Source organism: Urocitellus parryii, chromosome 1 (genome assembly GCF_045843805.1).
Source record: "Urocitellus parryii isolate mUroPar1 chromosome 1, mUroPar1.hap1, whole genome shotgun sequence".
Classification (NCBI taxonomy): Eukaryota; Metazoa; Chordata; class Mammalia; order Rodentia; family Sciuridae; genus Urocitellus; species Urocitellus parryii.
Genome location: NC_135531.1, coordinates 283,444,907 through 283,466,974, shown reverse-complemented (window position 1 = coordinate 283,466,974; position 22,068 = coordinate 283,444,907). Strand labels below are relative to the sequence as shown.

The following is a 22,068-nucleotide window of genomic DNA, read 5'->3' as shown; positions in this document are numbered from 1 at the left end:
TGTGCTCTCCACACTTGGGGGTGGACTTGGGGGCCAGTGACACCAGGGAGCTTAGAGGGGGCTGGTCACATGGTCCAGGAGCCCTGGACTGTGTGCGCATCCTTGTACTCTCTGGTCAGTGTTCAGTGGGAAACTGCCTGGAGGGGCTGCCAGGTGCTGAGGGCAACATTGGACATGTCCCCAGTAGAGGACCCAGACCAGCCTGGTGCAGGGACCTTCCTGATGGTCTAAGTGGAGAGGCCTCAGGGAGTCCAGGTCTGAGCTCTCAGTGCCGTGCACACTCTGGAGAGGGCTGAGGAGGCTGGCCGGAAGCAGTCCTCTCCAAGGTGCCTGTGGGGCAGAGGCCACACTGGCCTACTTACGTGTCCACACGTGCAGTGGCCCTGAGGCCAGGCTCTCTGTAGGCTGCTCTGCTCCCCCAGGCCCACTGAGGGTGGCCACCCACACGGTGTATCTCCTTCCTGGCAGCAGGGCCCTGCCGGGGGGAGGAGGACAGGGACATGTGAGGGCCTGTGGCCAGCTCTGATAACCAAGGGTGGGGCCTACTGTGGCTGGCAGTCCTAGGTGCTCCTCTGGTGGGAAGCCCCTCCACTGTCTGGTCTAGTGAGGGACTGAGCAGGGTCCTGTGCTGAGAGCAGCCACACTGTGGTCAGAGAGCTGATGTTCCCTGTGTCCCTTCTCTGAGTGGGTCCCAGCTCCCAGTGCCACTCTGTGCTCAGTCCCCCTGGTGAACCTGGCTGGGGGCAGTCCTGGGACAGAGTCAGCAAGTGCCCACCTGGGCCCTGCTTGTGTTTCTTCCATAAGCCACATGGGGTTCTTCTTTGGAAGAAGCTGGGATGTGAATCAAGAGAAATCACAGTGGAATTTAAACAGTGAACAGGAGAGGGATCTGGGCAGATGTGGGGCAGGAAGCCCTGGGAGGCTGCCTCGCTTTCCTGTCACTCTGGACTTTGACGAGGGCCTGCAGCTCCTGAGGAGGTGGAGTTAGAGCCTGTGGTGGCTCTCCATCAGTCTCAGCGCTCAGCAGAGCAGCCTTGCCGTCCCGCCTCGCCTGTGCTCCTGGGTCACCACGCACACAGCCCACAGGAGCCAGGAGGCAGAAGATCCTTTCCCCAGTAGTAGGGACCACGATGCTGCTTCTGCTCAGAGGTGGGACACAGAGACAGCGCTGTGTGATTTGAAGGCCAGTGCCCTCCTGCCTCCTTGTTCTTTTCCTCCCCTCTCGGCAGCCAGACATCAAGGACAAGGTTATTCGAAAGCCACTGCTGGTGGCGGGAAATGGGAAGGTAACTCCTCAGAGACGGTCCTGGCTGTCCTGGCAGGGATGGCTTACAGCAAAGCCAAACAAAACAACAGAGACCGGAGTCTCAACCAGATGAAGAGAGCAGGGGCCCTGACTAGTGGCGCAGGCCTGCCACCCAAGCCGCTCTGGAGGCTGAGGCAGGAAGACTGCAAGTCCAGGCCAGACCTACAACTTGGCAGACCCTGTCTCCAAACAAAAAACAAAAAGGGGATGGAACTCAGCGTGCAGTGCCCCTGGGTTCCGTCCCAGCACTGGGGAAAAACAGAGGGGACATCAGTTCCAGGGGTGCCATGTCATTTGATTCAAATTCAGTTTCAACAACAATCACCACAAAATCAGAGTATATCAAGAAACATGGCACATTCAAAGCAAAATAGAAACTCCCTGAAAAAGATGGCTACCTCTACTAGAGAAAGACTCTGAAGTGACAGCCCTGGAGCAGCTGAGAGAAGTGAGGGGGTGTGGAGCGAGGAAGGGAGCCCTGTGACCAGGAGGGCAGAGCAGGGGCTCCGCAGAAACCAGTGGCCGGGGAGAGCAGGAGGCTGGTCTGAGCACCGGGACTGTCTGCTGGCTCGGGAAGGAGCACACACTGGGGAAGGGTCTTGGCCCGTAAGTGCAGGTGATTCCAAGGTACCCGGGTAGGGCACCCAGGAGTGGGGCTGCTGGAGGCCACCTGGCCTGGCCATGGTCCCCAAGCTTGCCCTGCAGTGCTCACCTTCTGCACGGCCCCTCCGCGCCCCCTGAGCTGGGCACTGCTCCCTGGGAATGCCCTTCACCCTGTGGACACAGGAGCCACAGGAAGCTGCCAGCCAGATGCCCCTCCAGTTTCTCTGCCTCCCCCAGCACTGCTGGAGCAGGGGTCCAGAACTTGGCCTCTGGCAGGTGGACCCTGGGACCCTGGAAGGAACCTGGCTGCCCACCCCCTATGACTGGTTTCTGGCAGCCAAGGTGCTGCCCCAGGACCCTGAAGCTCTCTGGGCACTTTCCGTTAGGCGCTCCTGAGATGTCCTTGTGAGGAAGCAAGGCAGGGGCCGTCCCAGAACCCAGCTAGGCTTTCCCGGGCCCCAGCCCTTCCCAGGCAAGGGACAAGCAGGTGCACAGACACAGAACAGCGGAGACCTCGTGTCCCCCAGGAGCCACCTCTTACCCAAACGTGAGTCGGTCCACGCTCTTGTCCACCTCGGTGGATTGGGCCTCGGTGGCTTCAGGGTGGAGAATGGACACCCGAATTCCACTGACGGTGGCATGATGGATCCTGTGCAGAGCCCACCGCACTGAGATGGCATCAGCTGACACGTTGGTGACCTCTATGTCCTCAATGGGGCGGGGGCCTGGGGGCAACAGATGGTTCAGCAGACACCAGCACATTCATGCTTCTGGGGAAGAGGCTTGAGACCAGGCTGGGAGGGTGCTGGGGCCACAGAGAGGCCACTGGTGAGAACTGTCCCCTCAGCAGCCCAGCAGGGACTCTGGGTAGGGGAGGTGCCCAGGTTCCTCACCTCCAGGGTGGCCACTGCGGAGGGCCCACTGTGGGCACCCTGAGCCAGCCAGGCCCTTAGAGGCAGGCTGAGTTGCCTCCCTCTTTAGATGTGACAGTGACGTGCAGAGGGTGGGGTGAGGGTGGGGGTCCTTCCTGACCCCAGTGGACCAGGGCACCCTCTCTTTCCTTTGTGCTGTTTTGGTCCAGCAGTTAACGTCTGGGCAGTGACCACAGGGAGGGAAGCTCAGGAGCTCAGCTCCTCACCTTCTGTGTCCTCAGAAGCTTGAGAGCTGCTGCTGAGAGGCCAGGAGAGACTCGAGGGCTCCTGGCACAGTGCCCAGCCTGGTGGATGTGGCGTGGACAGTGGCCCTTCCCACAGGACCCTGGTCTCCCAGCGGAGACCCCACTGCAGTGGGGGCAGGGAAGAGACGAAATCTCTTCCAGGTGCCTTTGGAGGGCAGACTCCATCTTGGGAAGCCGCTCACGCGCATCTTTCTGCAACTGTGCTCAAGATGAGCTCGCCCACCACCAGCCCTCTGGTGGCCCTGCTGGCCTCCTGCTCAGGACCACCCAAGTGTGCATTGCAGGGCTCCTCCTCTGAATAGAGTGTACTGTGTCCTCAGTGTGTGGGGACCTCTGGCCTTGGTTGCCACCTTCTGCACAATAGGTCCTGTGGGCACAGTGTCCTGAGGACCTTGGGCTGTCCCTTGCTTGCCAGAGTCCAGCCGGGCTGAGCTGTGCCTCCTGGTGTGAGCCTCTGAGCTCCTGCCACTTTGCTTCCCACCTCACCCATCACAGTCCACGAGACAGGTCCCTGGCTCTCACTGCCTGCTGGGCCAGCGGCAGGAACTCCAGCAGGTGCTCGGTTGCATGCTGGACCACAACCACCCTCACCCCTCCTGGTCCAAGCTCCTAGCCCTTCCCTCCTTCCTTAAGACTCCAGCACCCCTTCCCCATTCTCTGCTCCTGCCTCTCAAGTACACAGGTGTGGCCTCCACAGCCAGTGCCCACATCAGCTATGGCCCCATCTGGACACAAACCTCCTGTTGAAGCTGATGCTGGTCACCTGGTAGAGGGCCAGCCCTCGGCCTTGTAGCAGATCCCACTCCTCAGCCACCCATGGGCTTGTTCCAGGGACTCCTCTTCCTCCCTGAATGGTCTCCAGCAGCAGACAAGGGAGCTGAACCTCGACACCCACTGTCACACTCCCCTGATAGCCACACCCTCCTTGTGGACACTGTCTGACACCCTTTCTTGACAGCTCCGGAAGGCTCCCTCTGTCCACCCTCAGTGGCCTGCAGCCTCCCTCCCCTCTTTCAAGTGTTGTTGGTCCATCACTGCCACCACTCAAGCTCCTGCCTCCCGGGCTCTGGGACTTCCCTTGTCTGGCTCCCCAGACTCTCGTGTCCCCCTCCATCCACCCACCCACAAGTGGAGAGCCCATTTCTACAGCTTCGTCCACTAGTCACAGCCATCAGTGCTCTGAGCTGACACCCCCAGAAGAAGGGGCCACATGGCTCCCCGGTGTGTCCTAGCAGATACTCCTCATTCCCACAGGACAGAACCCCTCCCCTTGGCCATGTCCCCTACCCAGACCCTCCCAAGCCTTCAGCTTTCACTTTGGAAACCCGCACGCGCAGGGCTACTGCCCTCAGTACCCGTCTGCCCCCTGCCCTCAGTCTGGGGGCCTGTTCTTTCCTGCATTTGCCTTGGTCTCTGCCTTTGACGCCTGCTCCTGTGAGAAGCTCGGCCCCTGCCTGCTGACTCCCTGAGTAGGGCGGAGGCCGTGCCTGACGGGCACTCACGTGTGCGGGTGAGCAGGGCTGCAGGCCTGCTGATGTCGTTCTTGTTGTTGGTGTTGCGCTTGACGGAGAAGACGGAGATGTTGTAGGCCCGGCCTGCCGCCAGAGCCCTCAGCTGGTGTGAGGAGCGGCTCCTGTCCACAAAGTCCGTGCGGCGGTAGGAGCCGTCGGAGGAGACGTAAGTGACCGCATAGCCATCGAGCACCTGCCTGGTGGCAGGGCCCTCAGGTGGGCTCCAGGAGATGGAGACCCCACTCTCCTCCACTCTCTCCACCCTGAGGGCCGTCGGTGGAAGGAGCTCTTCAGGGTTTGGGCCAAAACACAAAAGAAGGGAGTGGTCAGCTGCTGCAGGAACCCTTGTCCCTGTCAGGCACCCCTTTTCAGACCCTGGGCCGGGACAGCAAGGTGTTGTGGCAGGGAGCCTCACCCTCGGCCCTCCCCCTGCCGTCCTTGGCTCCTGCCCGCACTGGCCTCCTGGAGGGTCACACCCCTCTCCCTGCTTCTCAGGAGAGGAGCCTGGGTAAGTAGTAGCCCGTTCTGCCTGCCCCCTGGTGAAGGAGATGGCCGCCCCCACCCCAGCTCCCTGTCTCTCCCTCTGAACCCCTAACTGCTCACCTTTGGCACAGTCCTTGCCTGTGAAACCCACTTTGCAGGTGCAGCTGTGGGACCCATTGATGGCCAAGCAGTAGCCGCGGCCCCCACAGGGGCTAGAGAAGCAGGGGTCACTCACTGAGGTGGGAAACAGCAATGAGGCCCAGTGTCCTTGGGCCCCTTGCTCCTGGGAACTGGGCTGCTCCCAGGGGAATGGGTGTGGCAGGGTTGGCCCAGTGACAGCACCTGCCTCCCCAGAGCTGATGGTGGTGCTCAGGCCCCACCTGGCCCTGAGTTGGGCCACCACACTGTAGCTCCTGCAGGAGGGGAGACTCAACACAGGTAGGGAGAGGCACTCCAGATAACGCTGGGGAGGGTGGTCAGTGGGGCTACTGCAGACAGGGGCCAGGGAGGGCATCACCTGGAGGGTCCCTGCTGTGGGCTAATTGGGAGGGACAGAGGGTGTCTGGTCTGGGCTACAAGGAGCTTGGCCTGTCCAGAGACAGCAGGGCCAGGGCTGGACATGAGGCCACAGAGGGGGTGTGTGCTCAGGGTGACCAGGACTATGGTGAAGGTGAGGGCCACCCACGGGGGCGGGGGGGGGCTCTTGGAAAGCACCGTCTGGGGGCCAAGGAGGTCAGAGGACGGAGGAGGACCTCCCAGGGAGTGGGCCACAGGCAGGCCTGCCACCCTACCTGTCTCACAGTGGTAACCGAAGAAGCCCTCGGGGCAGACGCACAGGTAGGCCCCACCGCCGTTCTCACACCTCCCTCCGTGCTGGCAGGGGCTGGAGTCACAGGCATCCACCTCTGGAGAACACCCAGAGGGTTGGCCCGCGCAGCAGGGGGGGCTCTGGGGGAGGGAGGAGAGGACAGCAGGAAGAAGGGGTAGGGGGGAAGGAGCATAGGCCGAGAGAGGGGTGTGGGGAGCCCACAGGGTGGAAGGGGCTCCTGGGGAATCCCCCTCAGCCCTCCCCACAACTTCCCTCCCCAGGTGGCCACAGCCCTGGCGTCACTCGCCCTGGGTGTCCAGCAGGGAACGGGACCCCACCACCCTGATCTTCCAGAGGCCAGGCTCTGTTGGGGACCCTCCCAGGAGCCCCCACCTGTCCCTCAGTGCACTCCAGTGAAGCTGCAGAGCACTAGCTCGCAAGTGGCAGGGAGGTCCCTGCAGGAGCCCCGTCCCTGCAGGGCTACGCTCTGCACTCATCTGTCTCTGAAGACAAAGTCCAGGCACCAGCCTGTCCCTCGGCACTCTGGCTGCTCCTGGAGGAGCCTTCAGCCCCAGGGTCACCACTCTGCATCTTGGCCTTTCCTCCACGAGCCCTTGCTCCCTTCCTAGGTGCGCCACCTCCACTGCCTGCCCCTCCTCCTAGGGACCAGTGTCTCTGTTTGGGCTTAGAGTCAGAATCATAAGGGGCATAGTGCTCATCCAGCCACGCTCCGGCAGGCCTCCCACCTCTGCCAGCTGGCAGCACCAGACAGGGGTGAGGCCATCCCCGCCTGCCCTCAGGCAAGTGTCTCTCAGTTGAGCTCTGAGTCCCCAGGATAGGAGGAGGCAGAGATGTCTGCAAATCTCTGTCCTGGACACTGGAGCTGGCAGGAACTTGGGGAGCAAGCGGTGGCCCAGCTGGCCATCTGGACAGAGACCCATCCAGGGGAGGAATGACTAGGGCAAGGAGGCTGTGCCAGGGCCCCAGTGCCTCCAACTGTCACACCCAGGAGTCTCTTACCCAGTTCACAGTGGGCTCCCTCATAGCCTCTGCTGCAGAGGCACAGGTACCCGGCCGCGTGGTCCTGGCAGGAGCCCCCATGCAGGCACGGCTGAGACCGACACTCGTCCACTTCTGAGGGAGGAGACCCCAAGAAGAAAGCCATTGCCCTCAGTTAAGCCAGGTTCAGAGGAGCACAGACTAGTGCGAGGGTTCAGGGTCCAGGACACCCTGCAGCTCCTGGAAAGGCCCACACCAGGGGCCAAGCCCCTTGGAGGGAGGGGCAGGTTGAAGCCCCAGGACTCAGAGCCTGGCCATGGCTATGAAATTATGGGGATGATCGTGGTCATCTTAAGGGCTCACGGAAGACACTGCGGACTTAATTCCAATTTTGGATAGGTCCAAAACACACGAGGTTTGGCAGAAAATGTTCCGTGTCAAATTTTGCCATTTCAGTATACCACAGTCCTGTTTGTGAAACCAGTGTATTTGGAGGCCAATCTGGTTCTGTGTGGTGAATCTGTATGGTGAAACTGGGAGTTGTGCTCCTGAGTTCAGATGTTCCATCTGAGGAAAGTCTAATGTCAACACCTACAAAGCAAGTGAGCAGGAACGGCCTGGGGGGCCGGAGCCAGCACCCGCCTGGGAGCTGGGCGCGCTGTGCTCTCGCACTTGGGCTTCCTCCCTCCTCATGGAACTGGCTTGCAAGTATGATTTCTTTGCCTTTTAAAAACCCTGTGAATGGCTAGACAATGGGCAGTTCTGCTTTTGCCTGTGACCTGTACTAGCAGAATGTCACAGTGTGTGTTCTTTCCCACCCAGCATTTTGACAGTGGTCTCTGTGGTGTGTGACCACCTCAGACTCATCCCTCCTTGTCTGGTGGACACTCGTGTTGTTTCCAGACTCTGGCAATTACAGCAGATGCTGCAGCAAGTACCCCACCTGCCCCCAGTGTAGATGTGCAAGTGTCTCCAGATTTCCCCCAAGTGGGGTCGCTGAGGTCAGCTCAACAGGCCAGTCACCACATCCAAGTGCTCATACTGACTTCCTCTCATCCCGCCAGCCATCTGCAAAACACTGCTGGCCCACATTCTCACCAAGACGGGCTTCTTAGACTTCAGAATTTTGCCAACAGAATGTCTCGTTGTACTTCTGATTTGCATTTTCCTAATTACTAATGAAGTCGACTTTCTATGTTCGTTGTCTACGTGTCTCTTCTTCCACCATAGGCCTGTTTGTGTGTCTTGCCTGTTTCCATACTGGTTGATTGTTCTCTCCTATGGACACATTGGCATTTTTCACACCATCTTGAAACAGCCCCTCATCAGTGCGCATGTGTACTGGCATGTGCCTCTGTACCCTCTTGAGGTTCCAGCTGACATTTCACTTCTCACTTAAGTTCCTAGTTCTTGCATTAACAAGTTAGTCCATTCATTTCTTTTATAGTGCATTTTGTGGCTTTCCTTACCCAAAAGTAAAAAAGATATTTACCTATATTTTACCCACACAATTATACAGATTTTGTTTTCGTTTTGGTACCAGCTCATGAGCTATTTCAAAACATCATTTAAAATATGGGGATGGTGGCTCACACCTGTAATCTCAGCAACTTGGGAGCCTGGGGCAGGAGGATCACGAGTTCAAAGCCAGCCTCAGCAATTTAGGGAGGCCCTAAGCAAATCAGTGAGACCCTGTCTCAAAATAAACTTTACAAAAGGGCTAGGGAGATAGAGCACTAATCTCCAGGATATATAAAGAACTCAAAAACACCCCCCAACCCCCAAATAACCCAATCAGTAAATGCACAAAGGAACTGAACAGGCACTACAGAAGAAGAAATATGATTGGTCAACAAATATATGAAAAAATGTTCAACATCTCTAGCAATTGGAGAAATGCAGGTTAAAACTATCACTGAGATTCCATCTCACTCCAGTCAGAGTAGCAATTTATCAAGAATAACTATAAATGTTAGTAAGGATGTGAGGAAAGAGGTTCACTTATACATTGTTCACGTATACATTGGGACTGCAAATTGGTGCAACAACTCTGGAGAGCAGTATGGAGATTCCTCAGAAAATTTGGAATGGAACCACCATTTGACCCAGGTATCCCACTCCTGAGTTTATACCCAAAGGACTTAAAATTAGCATATTACAGTCACACAGCCACATCAATGTTTACAGCAGCTCAATTCATAATAGTTAAGTTATGGAACCAACCTAGGTACCCTTCAACAGATAAATGGATAAAGAAAATGTGGATGTATACACAATGGAATATTACTCAGCCATAAAGAGAAATGAAATCATGGCATTTGCCAGTAGTAAATGGATGGAATTGGAGACTATCATGCTAAGTGAAATAAGCCAACCCCAAACAAGAAACCAAAGTCCAGATGTTCTCTCTGATATGTGGATGATAACACACAATAGGGGGTGGGTAGGGAAGACTAGAGTACTTTGGTTTAGACAAAGGGGAATGAAAGGAAGGGAGGGGAAATGAGAATAAGAAAGATAGTGGAATGAATTGGACATAACTTTCCTATGTCCATGTATGGATACAAGACCAGTGTAACTCCACATCATTTATAACCAGAAGAACGGGAAGTTGTACTCCACCTATGTGTATGTTAAGATGTACTCTGCTTTCGTGTATACAGAAAAGAACAAATTAAAAAATAAGTCACTTAACAGTGATTAAAGGGCCAGGCAGGGGGAGCTGGGGATGTGGCTCAGTGGTAAAACACCCCTGGGTTTAATCCCTGGTACCAAAGAATAGAATACATAGCTCAAATCTGCATGGAGATTTTAAAATATACCTTGTTACTACTAAGTTTTTTTGCTTGTTCAGAGAATGCATTATCTTGGGTGTTCACCTGCATAACAGTTCAAATCTTGTACCTCTCTGCTGTTTGTCTCCTTAGCCTGCAACCAACCAATTGGGTACACATTTTTAGATTTTAAGTTTATTTTAATATTTATCCTTTTGGGGATTTGCTGAGCTGCTTGGATCTCTGTGTTGACATATTTCTTCATTTTTTAGAAAAAAAATCATTCTCTCTCTGAATATTTCTTTTATCTACTGTGTCATCTGTTACCGGGGCCCAGTTATGGACTTGTTTGCGATTGTCCCACAGACATCTGATCTCTGCCTGATGTTCAGCATTCATCTTTCCATTATTTGCTTTCGGTCATCTCCCCTCTGGTGCACAGGTGAAGAAGCTTTGTGGTCCTGGCTTTGAGTCCAGCTGAGTCTTCCTTTCAGATTGCACTTTCAGTCCTAGAATTTCTATATTGTTACATTTTAAATCTTTCTTTTCCCTGGTTGGGTTCTCTATTGTTTCATTCATTTCACCTCTTTTCCCCTCTGTTTTCTGGGCTACAGTGGCGTTTTAAATTCCTTGTCTGTGAATTCCAACATCTGGGGCGCATGTAGGCCTATTTCGATTGACTATTTCCTTCTAGATGACCATCATAATTCCTTGCTTCTCAGACACAGTTTGGACAGAAACAGCAGGGCCTGGGAGTGGGGCTCACAGCACAGTGAGGGCCTGAGTTCCTTCTCAGCCCTGCAGCACACAAAGCCAGTGGAGACTCGGGTGACCACTCCTCCCTGGCACGAGCCCTGTCCTGGGTGAGGCAGGTGGGCTGAGCAGCTTCTCACTCTCCTTGATGCTCCCAGGAGCAGAGCTGGCTTGGGCTGCAGCACCCGTTCAAGTGGCTTCAGTGCAGTGGCTGCAAACACTCAGGCCTCTCTCTCTAGAGCTGGACTTGGATCCTGGCTGTGCACCTGAGAAGGTCATGTGGGGAGAGCCAGTGGGGCCTGAATCCCTGTGCCTGTGCTCAGCTCCACCGTGCTTGCCCACAGTATCGAGTGCTGGTTGGACTGCTCTGCTCCCCAAGGCACCTGCCCATGGTGGGGAGAGACACACCTGCAGTCTTTCTCACCTGGAAGGGCTTGCACCCCAGATCTTGGACAGGTCAGCAGACATGATCCTAGAAGTCACACCAGAATGCCAGTGTCCATATGATCCATGTGTCCCCTTGGGGTTTAAACCACCTCCTGTGGCCTTACTTCTGATGCTGCTGTTGGTTCTTTTTCCTCTGTAACCTGCTCTTCTCTCCAGATGGGCAGATGTTCTCATCATCCCACGGCACCTTGGCATTTCCCTGTGATGTGGCTGGGCTCCCTTTCCTCCTGCGGGATGCGCCATGAGTCCTTCCAACTCATCCTTCTTCTGTAATCCTGGGAATTTAACTCACAGCTGCTAGGAGTTTTCTCTCTTGTATTCATCTTCTCTGTATGTCTATATTTCTCTACACATTACAGCTCTCTTCTTTTTGGGTCCCTTTATCCAGGGTGGGCACTGGGCTTCACCCTCCTTTTGATGCACAGTCTTTCCCTCTTCTTCCAACTGTCTTCAACTTATTCTTCATCTATTTCCACTACTAAATTATGTTTATTTCAACTATTGTAGTCTTAAATTCTTTTATTTATACTTTCTCCTTAAAAACTATTGATCCTGTTTTGTATGGGCAACGCCAAGTTGAGCTTGTGCGTCACTCTGTACTATTTATAGTGCAGTGGCAGTAAGCACTGAGGCCTCTCTCTCTACAGTGGGACTTGGATCCTGTGTTTGTACTGTACCATATGAAGCAGGCATGATCTAGAGTGTACTTGCTATTTTGTGCTGTTAGTCTACTCTCTGTGCCCTCCACCCCCGGGGCATGCTGTCTGGAGTGGCTGTGCTTCTTGGGGGCCTCAGGGTCTTTCTGGTGAGCTCCTGTTCTCTTGAGGACACTGGCCTCTCATTTGGCAACAAGCTGGGGATAAGCAGCACTGGAAAGGTCTCTTGACAGTCAGGCATGAGCCTTGGGAGGTCAGGAGTAGAGGACAGATGGTTGTGAACCAGGCAGTCCACAGAGCTCTTCACCTGGGTAGGGCTGCTCAGGGTGGGTTGGGCTTTGGGGACATTTGGGAGATATTAATGGGCTTATGTGCCCCATTCCTGTCTGGATGATGTCACCACCAGCCCGAAGCTTGTGGCTTAGAAATCCTTGTTTTATGAAAATCATGTAAACATCACACAGCTTTTCGGAGGAAGAGCCTGGATGCCTTGGCTTGGTGCAACACTCCTGCCATGGTGTCAGAGCCCCTGCGTCTTGAGGCCGCCTCCAGGTGTGCACCCTAAGCTCCGGAGCAGACACAGGCAGGACTCAGAGGCAGTGCTCTCTGGGGCAGCCCTCTGCCGTGCCCTGCGTGTTGTGGGGGGTGGGGTGGGGGTGGGGGATGTTGTGCTGACACATATTCTGACACCACAGGTCTGGGTGGGTGGGAGTATGAGGCAGGTCCTAGCCTGGGTCTGCTCCTGAGGACCCTGCACTTGGCCACGCCTCGGCCTTGGCGGCTTCATCTGCAGAGTGGGCCTGCAGAGTGGGCCTATAGGTGGTTGACCCTCTGTTCTGAGCTACTCTGAGGCTAGGGAAGCCCTTAGTGAGGATGTTCCCAGGTAAAGTTGACAGGATCCACATCCTCAATGCACAGAGAGGAGACAGGGAAGCTGGGTGGGGCTGGGCCAAGGATCTGTGTCCCTCCACAGGAGGAAGCTGGCTGGTGGGAGGTGTGTCCCATCCACCCTCCCCTGAGGGCCCACAAAATCACCTAAGCACTGGGGGAGCTGACTCCAGACACCTTGTGGCAAGCAGATGCTGGTGTGGCCGGGGGCACTCAGGCTGTAGCCATGGTCGCATGTGTACAAAGCCACCGAGCCCGGGCGAGTCCCATTGAAGCGCATGGTGGCATGCTTCACCTCTTCTGGGCGGCCACAGTCCACCTCTGCAGGAACAAGAGCACAGCAGCCTGTCCAGAGCTGCCTTCCTCTGCTGGGCCAGGGTCTGAGAAGGCCCACTCGCACCCTTCTGCAGCAAGGTGCTGGACTTTGGGCACTGGCAGTTTCTGAGGTTTCCTTCCTTTTTTCCTTCCCGTCTCTGCCCGGTCCCACCCTTGGCATGACCCCTAGCCCAGTCCCCTGGATGGCTCACCTGCCTGGCACCGGTGTCCTGTGTACCCTGCTTGGCAGCGACAGAAGAAATCCGTGCCTAGATCCTCACAGGTGCCCCCATTTAGACATGGGCTCCGGAAGCAGGGGGAGGGGGCTGAAAGAGAGGAGGAGGGTTCCCATCACCAAGTCTCCCGAAGGGCTCTCAGATGCATGGGGGTGTCCTACCTCCTGAGCCCAGATCCACCTCCTATTCCTGTAGGACCCAGGCCAGCCCTGCCCACTGGGCCTATATGCATAGGAGAGTTCCCTGCTGTTCCCAGCCCTACCTATCTCACAGTGCCGCCCAGAGAAGCCTGGGGGACAGTCACACTTGTATTTGCCAATGTAGTGGAAGCAGGTACCACCGTTGTGACAGGGGCCAGAGGCGCAGGAGTCGGGTTTCCCTGAAAGCAGAAGTCACCCAGCAGGGTCAGGTGTCATGGCTAGATGCTTCCCTTCACCCCCACCCAATTCCCTAGCAGCCTAGGACCGGGAGCCTGCGTGATGGTTTTCCTGAGAGACACACTCAGGTGGCTGGGATGGGGGCTGGGGTCTCAGGTGGAAGTTGGGTTCCCTCCCACTCTTCCCATGCTGATTCCAACTGATGGGGCCCAGTTCAGGGCTTGCCAGCCACCCTACTCCATGCTGGGGCCGCACCGATCTCACAGTGCCTCCCGGTGAAGCGGTAGGGGCAGCTGCAGTGGTATTCGCCACCTGACTCCTTGCACGTGCCCCCATTCCGACAGGGCCCTGAGCTGCACAGGTGTGGCCGGGCTGTGTGGAAGGACAGAGACGATGGTGAGCACAGGGCAGCCCACTGCTGGTGCTTTCTGCCCCTGGCCGGCCAGGCCTGCTTCTCGGCTGAGGCCAAGTTAGCCAGGACATACACGGGGGCAGGGCTTGCAGTCTGCAGACCCTGCTGAGCCTCAGGTGGGCTCTTTGGTGGAGAGCAGGCCCCACACCACAGCACATGATGCTCCCTCCTTCCTGTTTGGCATCTGAAGCGGGGGGCGGGGGGCTGAGTTGTGATTGATGTGACATCACCACCCACAGCAGTGGGTTCTGATTCCAGTGCTTTCTTGGCTCCTGAAGTATAGGTTGTGAGGCCTGTGCTTTAAAGGTGTGATTTGAATGGCAGTTGCCAATCAGACCTGTCTGTCTGTCCTCCCATCTTGACCACCACAGCTTGACAGGGCCTAGTGAGTTGAGTCCTTGGATTTCTTGCCATCCTGCCAGGAAGGCACAGCCAGAGGGGGCCTTCCTACCCCTCAGAGTCCACCCCTCCTCTCCCCCACTCTACCCTGGGAGGCCTCACAGCTACCTGTCCCACCTCTGAAAGCAGACTCCTGAATCCTCCCTGGGTCCCCCTGGGGGCTGTCCACACCTGTGGCTTCCTCTGCTCTCAGGAGTGGGGCCCCTGAAGGGAGCCTACGCAGTTCCTCAGGTGGGTACAGGGACAATGGTGCAGGGATACTGGGTACTGGGAACCGGGCCTAGAGAGGGGTGGGACGTGCTCTGGGAGCTGTGGCCTCCAACCCTTACGGGAGGTAGGCTGCTGGAGGAGAGTGCAGATGAGTTCTGGGCAGGGCCCGGGACGGGGGCCGTGGTTCCAGGAGCCTATGGAGGAGGAAAGCTCAGCAGGTCTGGCAAAGAACTGAGCAGGGGCCCTGCTCTTGTGAACCCCCTTTCTTGCTGCAGGAGTGGGAGAGGCCAGAGGGGTCTCAGGGGCCACTGTCAGGGACAGGTGAAGAGCAGCAGAGGTGTCTGGGAAGCTCCTAGGTGGATCAGATAGGGTATTGGCTCTCCAGAGACGCCCAGGCCTGAGCTGGGATAAAAGGCCTGACCACACTGGACTCTGGCCAAGGGATGCCTGAGATGCTGGGAGATGAAGGCTGTAAAATGTCTACATTCTCCACATTTAATAAGGATTAACTTCTAATGAAATGCTTTTTTAAAAAACTCAATACAATGATTCTAAGATCTATTTGGAAAAATGCTGAGCAGAAAGGAAATAAAGCCCGTTCTGAGGGATGCAGATCAGAACAAATGACAAAAAGACAGTCAAAACAATGAGGCACTGTTCCGGATAAGTACGACAGAGCAGCATCGCAAGGGAGGTCCCAGAGTGATCCCAGGAAAAACCCGAAGATGCTCGGAAATAGAACCGCTGGCCTGCGCACAGGCGCTCTCCAGGGTGCTGACCCCGCAGCGTCCCCGCAGGCCCCGCCCCCGCCAGCGTCCCCGCAGGCCCCGCCCTCCCGGGGCACCTTTCTCGCAGTGCCGGCCGTGGAATCCGCGCGGGCACTCGCACGTGTAGGAGTCGTCGTGGGAGTCACAGGAACCTCCATTGAAGCAAGGGTCTGAGTCGCAGGGCGATGGCAGGGCTGTGGGGGGAGGGCACGCAGAGGCCGGTCCTAGAGCATGTGCTGCCAGGGTCGCCTAGGAATCCTGACTGGAGCCAAGGCCACTTAAAATATTCTGTGGACTCAAAGGCTCCTCCCTGGAATTTCTCATTCTTGGTTTTAGCATAATTCACCCTCGCTCTTCATGGGGCAGCACTGAGCTGTGACACATGAATCATCACTGCTGGCAAACTCGATATGTGCAGAATTATGTCACGAGGTTAAGCATCTTTACACTAGCAAATAAATAGTAGTAAGTGCAAATACCCTAATTATGTATGCACTAAGCGTTTCAACAGATTTGCAGGGGGGGGGGCTAGGGAATCCACACGTGTTGCCTGTGTCCGGGTCAAAGTCTTTCTCCCTCCGCGCCCAGGAGCTCGCCGCCCACACTGCAGGAAAAGCTGTTGCCAGAGGCCCCTCCACCTGCAGGGCTGCTGGACAGACAGCAGCACTGGCCCTACCCGCGTGGTGCTGCCTTCTCCTGCAGGACACCCCGCCCCTCCTCTTTGGCCAGGACCCCCGCAGGCCCTTCTGGAGCCACTCACCGTGGGTGACATTGTGGCCCGTGTGGCAGACACACAGGTAGCTCCCACCGTACTCCATGCAGTAGCCTCCGTCTGGGCACTGGGTGTTCATGTTGCAGGGTGTGGCTGTGACTTCTGCAGAGAGGAAGAGGATGCTCCCATGTGGGCCTGTATTCCTGGGGACCTCAGGTCCTCAACAAGGGTGGGGCTGCCCAAGACCAGTGACCCTGCTAGGGAGACCAGGGTGGAGCACTTCTGCAGCCACTCGCCTCTCCCGCACAGGGTGGCAGTGAGGGTTAAGGGACCCTGCTGATAGGGATGCTCGACAGAGCAGGATGACTGCCCCCTCCTCCGGCACGACACCTACCAAATTCACACAGGAGTCCAAAGAACCCTGGGGGGCACTGGCAGAAGGTCGTGTTGGTACCCAGGCACCTGCCTCCGTTGCGGCACTCACAGTCACTGGGGATTCCTGCCACAGGGAGGGAGAGGGTCTTACTGTAGGGGCACAGAAGATGGGCTCTCCCACCTGCCCTGCCTGGCCACCCTCCCACAACCACTGTGTGTACACACACGTCCTCACACACTTTCTCTCGGGAGCTTCCTGCATGCACACCCTATGGAAGGACCCTCCCTGCTTTTGCTACCCACGGGCAGAGCTGGGTCCTCCTGCCCCAGCCCTGGGGTATAATCCAACGCACTCTCCGTGCAGTCCAGGCCCATGAAGCCTTCCGGGCACTCGCACACGTAGCCCTGGTCCGCATCCACACAGGTGCCCCCGTTCTGGCAGGGGGCAGAGAGGCAGGCATCAGGCACTGAGTGGCTTCCTGCAAGAAAGGCGGTGGTCACAACTGGCCACTTAGGAGTGGGGAGAATGCAGGCCCCCCCAGGAGGAGAAGAGCCATGTTCTGGCTGGGTTTGCACCTCTGTTCTCGGTGTCAGGTGGGACTTTAAGCCAGAGGCTGATTTTCTGGAAAATGATTTATAGCTGCTCTGCCCCCTGTAGCTCAGCGCCTGCCGGCTCCTTCCTGGTTTCCTGGAAGTGCATTTCCTGCTATAAATTTTAATACCTGTACCCGCAGCTCTGGGAAGCCAGTCCAAAGCCAGGGCCCCTAGGCACTCCTGGTCAAACATTCCCCTTGGTAAGATTATTGGGATTTTCCAGGTGTCTTTCTGTTGATTCTTAGTTTAGCTTTGTTCTGGCCAGAAAATATAATATTTTTTTTACTGAGCCTCATGTTATGGCCAGCAGTGGCCTGTCATGGGGATGCTCCATGAATTCTTGCAAAGAATGTGTGTACTCTTGGAACACCTGTTAGGCCAAGTCCAAGTCTTCCGTAGCCATGTTGATTTTTCATGTGTTCTGTGAATTACTGGAATCATCTGTAATCATGGATCTGCTTCTTCTTGCAGTTTCTCAGGTTTTGTGTCATGTATTTTGATACACATTAGTAGGGCCAACAGGTGCAAGTATACTTAGGTTGTCTTGATGAACTGATCCCTTTACCATTATAAAAGGTTCCCTCTTTTTACTCCTGTAACTAAAATTCAAGCTATCTGATATTAATATAGCTACTGCAACCTCCTCTTGATTAGCATTTGATCAATTTTTCAGGTACATTTAAAATTCATCTTTATAAATTTATATACAGTAAAATTGGCATTTTTGGTGTAACTGCTATGAATTTTAACACTGTATAGATTTGTGGAACCCACCACAACCAGGATACAGAACATCCCATCATTCCAGAGACTTCGAGTTCTGTTTCTTCAGAGGTTTGGACCCCTGATCCTCTGAGCTCCTGGCCACCACAGCTGCCCATCACCGCAGTGTTACGTCTTGGAGAATGCCAGGTGAATGGAATGTGGCAGGGCCCTCACGTGGCCCTGCCAGCTCGTGTGTGGGAGGCCTGGTCCCCAGCTGACGGCACTCCTGGGAAGCAGTAGGAACTTTGGGGATGTCATTAGGGTGTGTCCTTGAAGGGGATCCTGGGGCCCTGGTCTATCTCGTCCTTCTCCGTACTTCCTGGCTGCCCTTAGGTGAGCAGCCTCCTCCACCATGTGCTTCCGCCATGAAGTCCTGCCTCACCGAGGCCCAAAGGTACAGACGGTGCCCTCTGAAACAATGGACCCTTCAAACATGGCCTCCTTTAGGTGGTCTCTCTCAGGGTCTGTCACATGACAAAGGCTGAGTCACACACATGCAGGAATCTCTTGTGATGGCTTCTTTCCCTAGAGTGCTGCTGAGTCATCTCAGTGAGTGTGTAAGGATGAGCTCCCTTTGAGACTGAGTGGTGTTTTCCGTTGTCACCACAGTTTATCTGTCCACTCACCCGATGTAGGAGACTTGAGTGTTAGATTTCTGGTGAACATAAATAGACATGATTAAAACACTGTGTAGAGTTTTGCAGTTCTCATTTCTGTAGGGTGAATACCTAGGAATAGGAGGCTGGGCCACATTACAGGTGTATGTTGAACATATGAAAACTGCCACGTTGTTTTTAGAGTGGCAGAACCATTTTGTAGTCACCCCCAATATGGGCGAGTCCACTGCTCTGTGTCCACACCAGATCGTCATCACATCTTCTGGACACTGCAGTCAGTGTGGGGGGGTGTCTCACTGTACCCTGGGGCTAGCATCTCCCTCATGGCTACTGACAATGACAAGAACACCTCCACCTGCCCTCCACCTGTGTGCTCCTGTGGTTGTGCGCCTTAAGTCTCTCGTCCGTTTTATGATTGAGTTCTTTTCCCACCGTTGGTTGCTTTCCCACATCAAGTCCTTTATCAGAGGAGAGTTTTCCAAATATTTTCTCCCCGTCTGTATTTTTTTCTTTTCATTCTTTTAACTATGTCTTTCACAGTGCAAAAGCTTTTAATTTGGGCAAAGAAGTCTAATTTATCTATTTTTTTTTCTGATATAGATAATGCTTTTGCTGAGGCCAGGTTACCAATATTTTTTTTCACATTTTCTTTTAAAAATGTTATAGTTCTACATTTTCCATTTAGGTTTATGCTCCATTTCGAGTTAATATTTGTATAAGGTGTGAGGTTTGGGGTTTTTTTTTTTGCATAAGTAAAATTTCAATCCCATTTGTTGGAAGGATCATCCTTTATCCACTTAATTGCTTTTATATATTTTCAAAAGTTAATGGACCATATTTGTGTGAATCTGATTTTGAATTCTCTCTTCTGTCCCATTGACCCATTTGCCAGTAACACGTGGTTGTCTTCAGTGTAGGTTTATAGTTAGTCTTAACACCTGGTAGTGCAAATCCTCAATATTTATTCTTCTTTTTCAAAATTGTTTTGGCTATTCATATAAATTCCCATATAAATTTTAGAACAATCTTGTCTATATCTACAAAAAAATCCTGCTGAGATTTTGGTTGGAATCCTATTAATTAATCAATGTGGGGAAAACTGACATCTTTACTTTACCATGTTGACTCTTCTCATCCATGAACATGGGGTGTCCAACCATTCACTTAGACTTCCTTTGGCTTCTTTCATCATTATTTCATAGGCTTAATCATACAAATTATGTGCATTTTGTAAGATTTACATCTAAATTTTTATCTTTAGGGGAACTATTATAAAAGGTATGGTCTTTAAACTTTGGATCAGATCACACATGCCTAACCTGGGGGAGCCCAAGAGTTCATAAATAGCTTCCTAAAGTTGCTGAACCCAGGTGCAACCCCTGCTCAGTCTCCATGAGCTCTCTGGGTTACTCTTCTTGGTCCTGTGGCTAGAAAGCTGAGCTTTCAATGGCCCTCCCTACCATCTGCTCCTGTGACAGGACTTGTGGTGGGGGGCAGAGAAGGACAATAACAGGGGTTGGCTATACCCTTTGCAACTGTAGCACCTCCAGTTGGTGAGGAAGGTTCCCTGCTCACACTGTGAGGTCCCCACAGTGGGCCTCCATGGGCCCTGCTTCTGGAGCCCGGCCACAGGGATTACTGGGCTCTCCTTGGTCCATGTTGTGGACATGTTGCTCACTTTTGGTTTCAGAGTGACTTTGAGTCCAAACTGAGGGGATACCAGAGAGGGGAAAGAAAAGTAAACTCACCACTGGCTCGGTGGCACTTCTTGGCTTGGTCTCCTTCCCCAGGCCACCTGCTACTACTTACTTCCCCGAGTCCTCAGATAGCTACTCCACGCATTCTGTCCAGGGTTTACGGCTGCATTCAGTGGGAGAGACAGGACAGAGTGGGCTTACTCTATCGCACTCAGGACTAGAAACCCGTCCGGCACTCTGCAATGATCTGCACTGCCACGCTTGGTTTGGGTTTCTTTAAACGGTGTCTTGATGGGTTTTGGTTTTTGATTCACTGACAGCCTCGTCTCTAACTGGTGCCTTTGGTTTACATGTTACTGAACTACAGATGTGACTAGATTGAACCTGTCGTCTTGTATGAATCTGTGTGTCCTGATGCTCCTTTGTTACTTTTTTCCTACCTCTGGATTGATTAAGCATCTACCATTCTACCCCCACAACTGGTTTTAGTTTTTCTTGTTTTTTTACTTGTTGCTCTAGAGATTACAATGTTTATCTTTTACTTAAAACTTATCTTTTGCCTTTACCTTTAAGTAATATTATGCCACTTTATATAACATGAGGCTTTTATAATATTATACTTCCATTTCTTCCTGTCTTTTATGCCAGGTTGATAAACTATGGTCCACAGACCAAATCTCGCCTGCCACTCATTTTAAATATTAAAGATTTTTTTTGGCACCCATCTATGCCATACATTTGTGTCTTATCTATGGCTGACTTCCTATCCCAATGGCAGAGCTGGGTAGCTGTTTTCAAGGCCAAAAGTATTTATCTGGTCCTTACACAAAGTCTGCACTGCCTTGTGTGATAGTTTATTCCTACCTATACTATAAACACCATAATATATCACTACTTCATTTTTCAAACTTTCTTTTTGTACTGGGTATTCAACCCTGGAGTGCTTCACCACTAGTTACATCCCACCCATTTTTATTTTTATTTTGAGACAGGGTCTTGCTATGTCACTCAGGCTAGCCTTGAACTTGCAACCCTCCTGCCTTAGCCTCTGTAGTCACTGGGATTATAGGCATGCAACACCACATCAGGATACTACCTCACCTTTAGAATAAAAATTGCTGATTTTTAAATTGTCTTTAAGGAGCTTTTGAAGTAAGAAAGTCTTTTACCTACAGATTGGTAGTTCCTAACATTCTGTACTTTGTGTAAACCCATAGTTTACACAAAGGATCGTTTTCCTTTCATCTGAAACATTTGACGTTTTTACAACACAGATAGGCCGATGAATGCTCTTGGCGTCTGTTCATGTAAAAAAATCTTCATTTCTCCTTGATTTCTGAAAGATGGCTCTGCTCTGCCGATAGTCCTTTCTTCCAGCACTGAAATGGTGTCACTTGTGTGTGCTGGTGAGTGCAGCTCCTGGCGAGCCTGCTGTCACTCAGGTTCTCTGGACGTGCCGACGTGTCCCTTTGCTGCTGCTGAGACACGTGGCTTGTGCTGGGCCTAGCGGTGCTCACGGGGTATCTGTGTGTGGTTTTCCTCATGTTCTTCTTGAGCACTTGGGCTCAGTTTTCATCCACTTTGGAAGGTACTTGGCTGTCATTTCTTCTGTACTGTTTATGGGACTCCCTCTTCCCGCCTCTTCCTCTCCCGCGGACTCCAGGTTCACAGATCCAGGCCTCTTGGGGTGGTCCTGTGGGCCACTGATCACCTGTGCTTCCAGTCCTGCTCTCTGGACACTTTCTGAGTTGTTTCTATTCCTCTCCCTCCTTCTCGTTCGTTGGACCTCCCTCTGCAGCATCTAACCTGCTGTCACAATCCAGTGCACTCTAAATATTCAGACATAGCTTTCATCACTACGGTTTCTTTTAAAAATATTTTGTACTTCTCATTATTCCCTTTTCCTCCCTCAAGAGTCTTGAGAATATGCAGCATTCTCCTACGAGTGTCTAAATAGGTATAATGATGCTTTTGTCTCTGTGGTCTCTGTTTCTGCTGATCTGTCTTTCTCCTGGATAGAGGTCACGTCTGACTTCTCTGTGGCCTGACATCTTTGACTGGGCAGCTTGGGTTCCGGGCCCTGCGCAGGCCTGTTGTGCTGTTGGGGGAGTGTAGGATGTTCCTGCGTGTGGTCAAGACCTGGATCCGCTGGATTCTTTGGGACTTCCTTCTGAGGCCGTGGGGCAG

The 22,068-nt window shown here is 53.6% G+C and overlaps 1 protein-coding gene across 8 annotated transcripts in view; it reads right to left on the bottom strand.

Moving 5' to 3' along the window:
• Sned1 (sushi, nidogen and EGF like domains 1) overlaps positions 1 to 22,068 on the bottom strand; it is a 64,571-nt gene that overhangs the window by 18,111 nt on the left and 24,392 nt on the right. For all 8 annotated transcript variants that reach the window (XM_026414779.2, XM_026414780.2, XM_077791329.1 and 5 more), the window contains 14 exons: positions 16,562 to 16,687; positions 16,228 to 16,332; positions 15,882 to 15,995; positions 15,199 to 15,315; positions 13,589 to 13,705; positions 13,219 to 13,335; positions 12,933 to 13,046; positions 12,553 to 12,726; positions 6,909 to 7,022; positions 5,872 to 5,985; positions 5,201 to 5,314; positions 4,589 to 4,885; positions 2,451 to 2,634; positions 363 to 475 (listed from right to left, as the gene is read on the bottom strand). In XM_026414779.2, the coding sequence (XP_026270564.2) occupies positions 363 to 475; positions 2,451 to 2,634; positions 4,589 to 4,885; positions 5,201 to 5,314; positions 5,872 to 5,985; positions 6,909 to 7,022; positions 12,553 to 12,726; positions 12,933 to 13,046; positions 13,219 to 13,335; positions 13,589 to 13,705; positions 15,199 to 15,315; positions 15,882 to 15,995; positions 16,228 to 16,332; positions 16,562 to 16,687 (1,920 nt within the window). The remainder of the gene's footprint in view (positions 1 to 362; positions 476 to 2,450; positions 2,635 to 4,588; positions 4,886 to 5,200; positions 5,315 to 5,871; positions 5,986 to 6,908; positions 7,023 to 12,552; positions 12,727 to 12,932; positions 13,047 to 13,218; positions 13,336 to 13,588; positions 13,706 to 15,198; positions 15,316 to 15,881; positions 15,996 to 16,227; positions 16,333 to 16,561; positions 16,688 to 22,068) is intronic.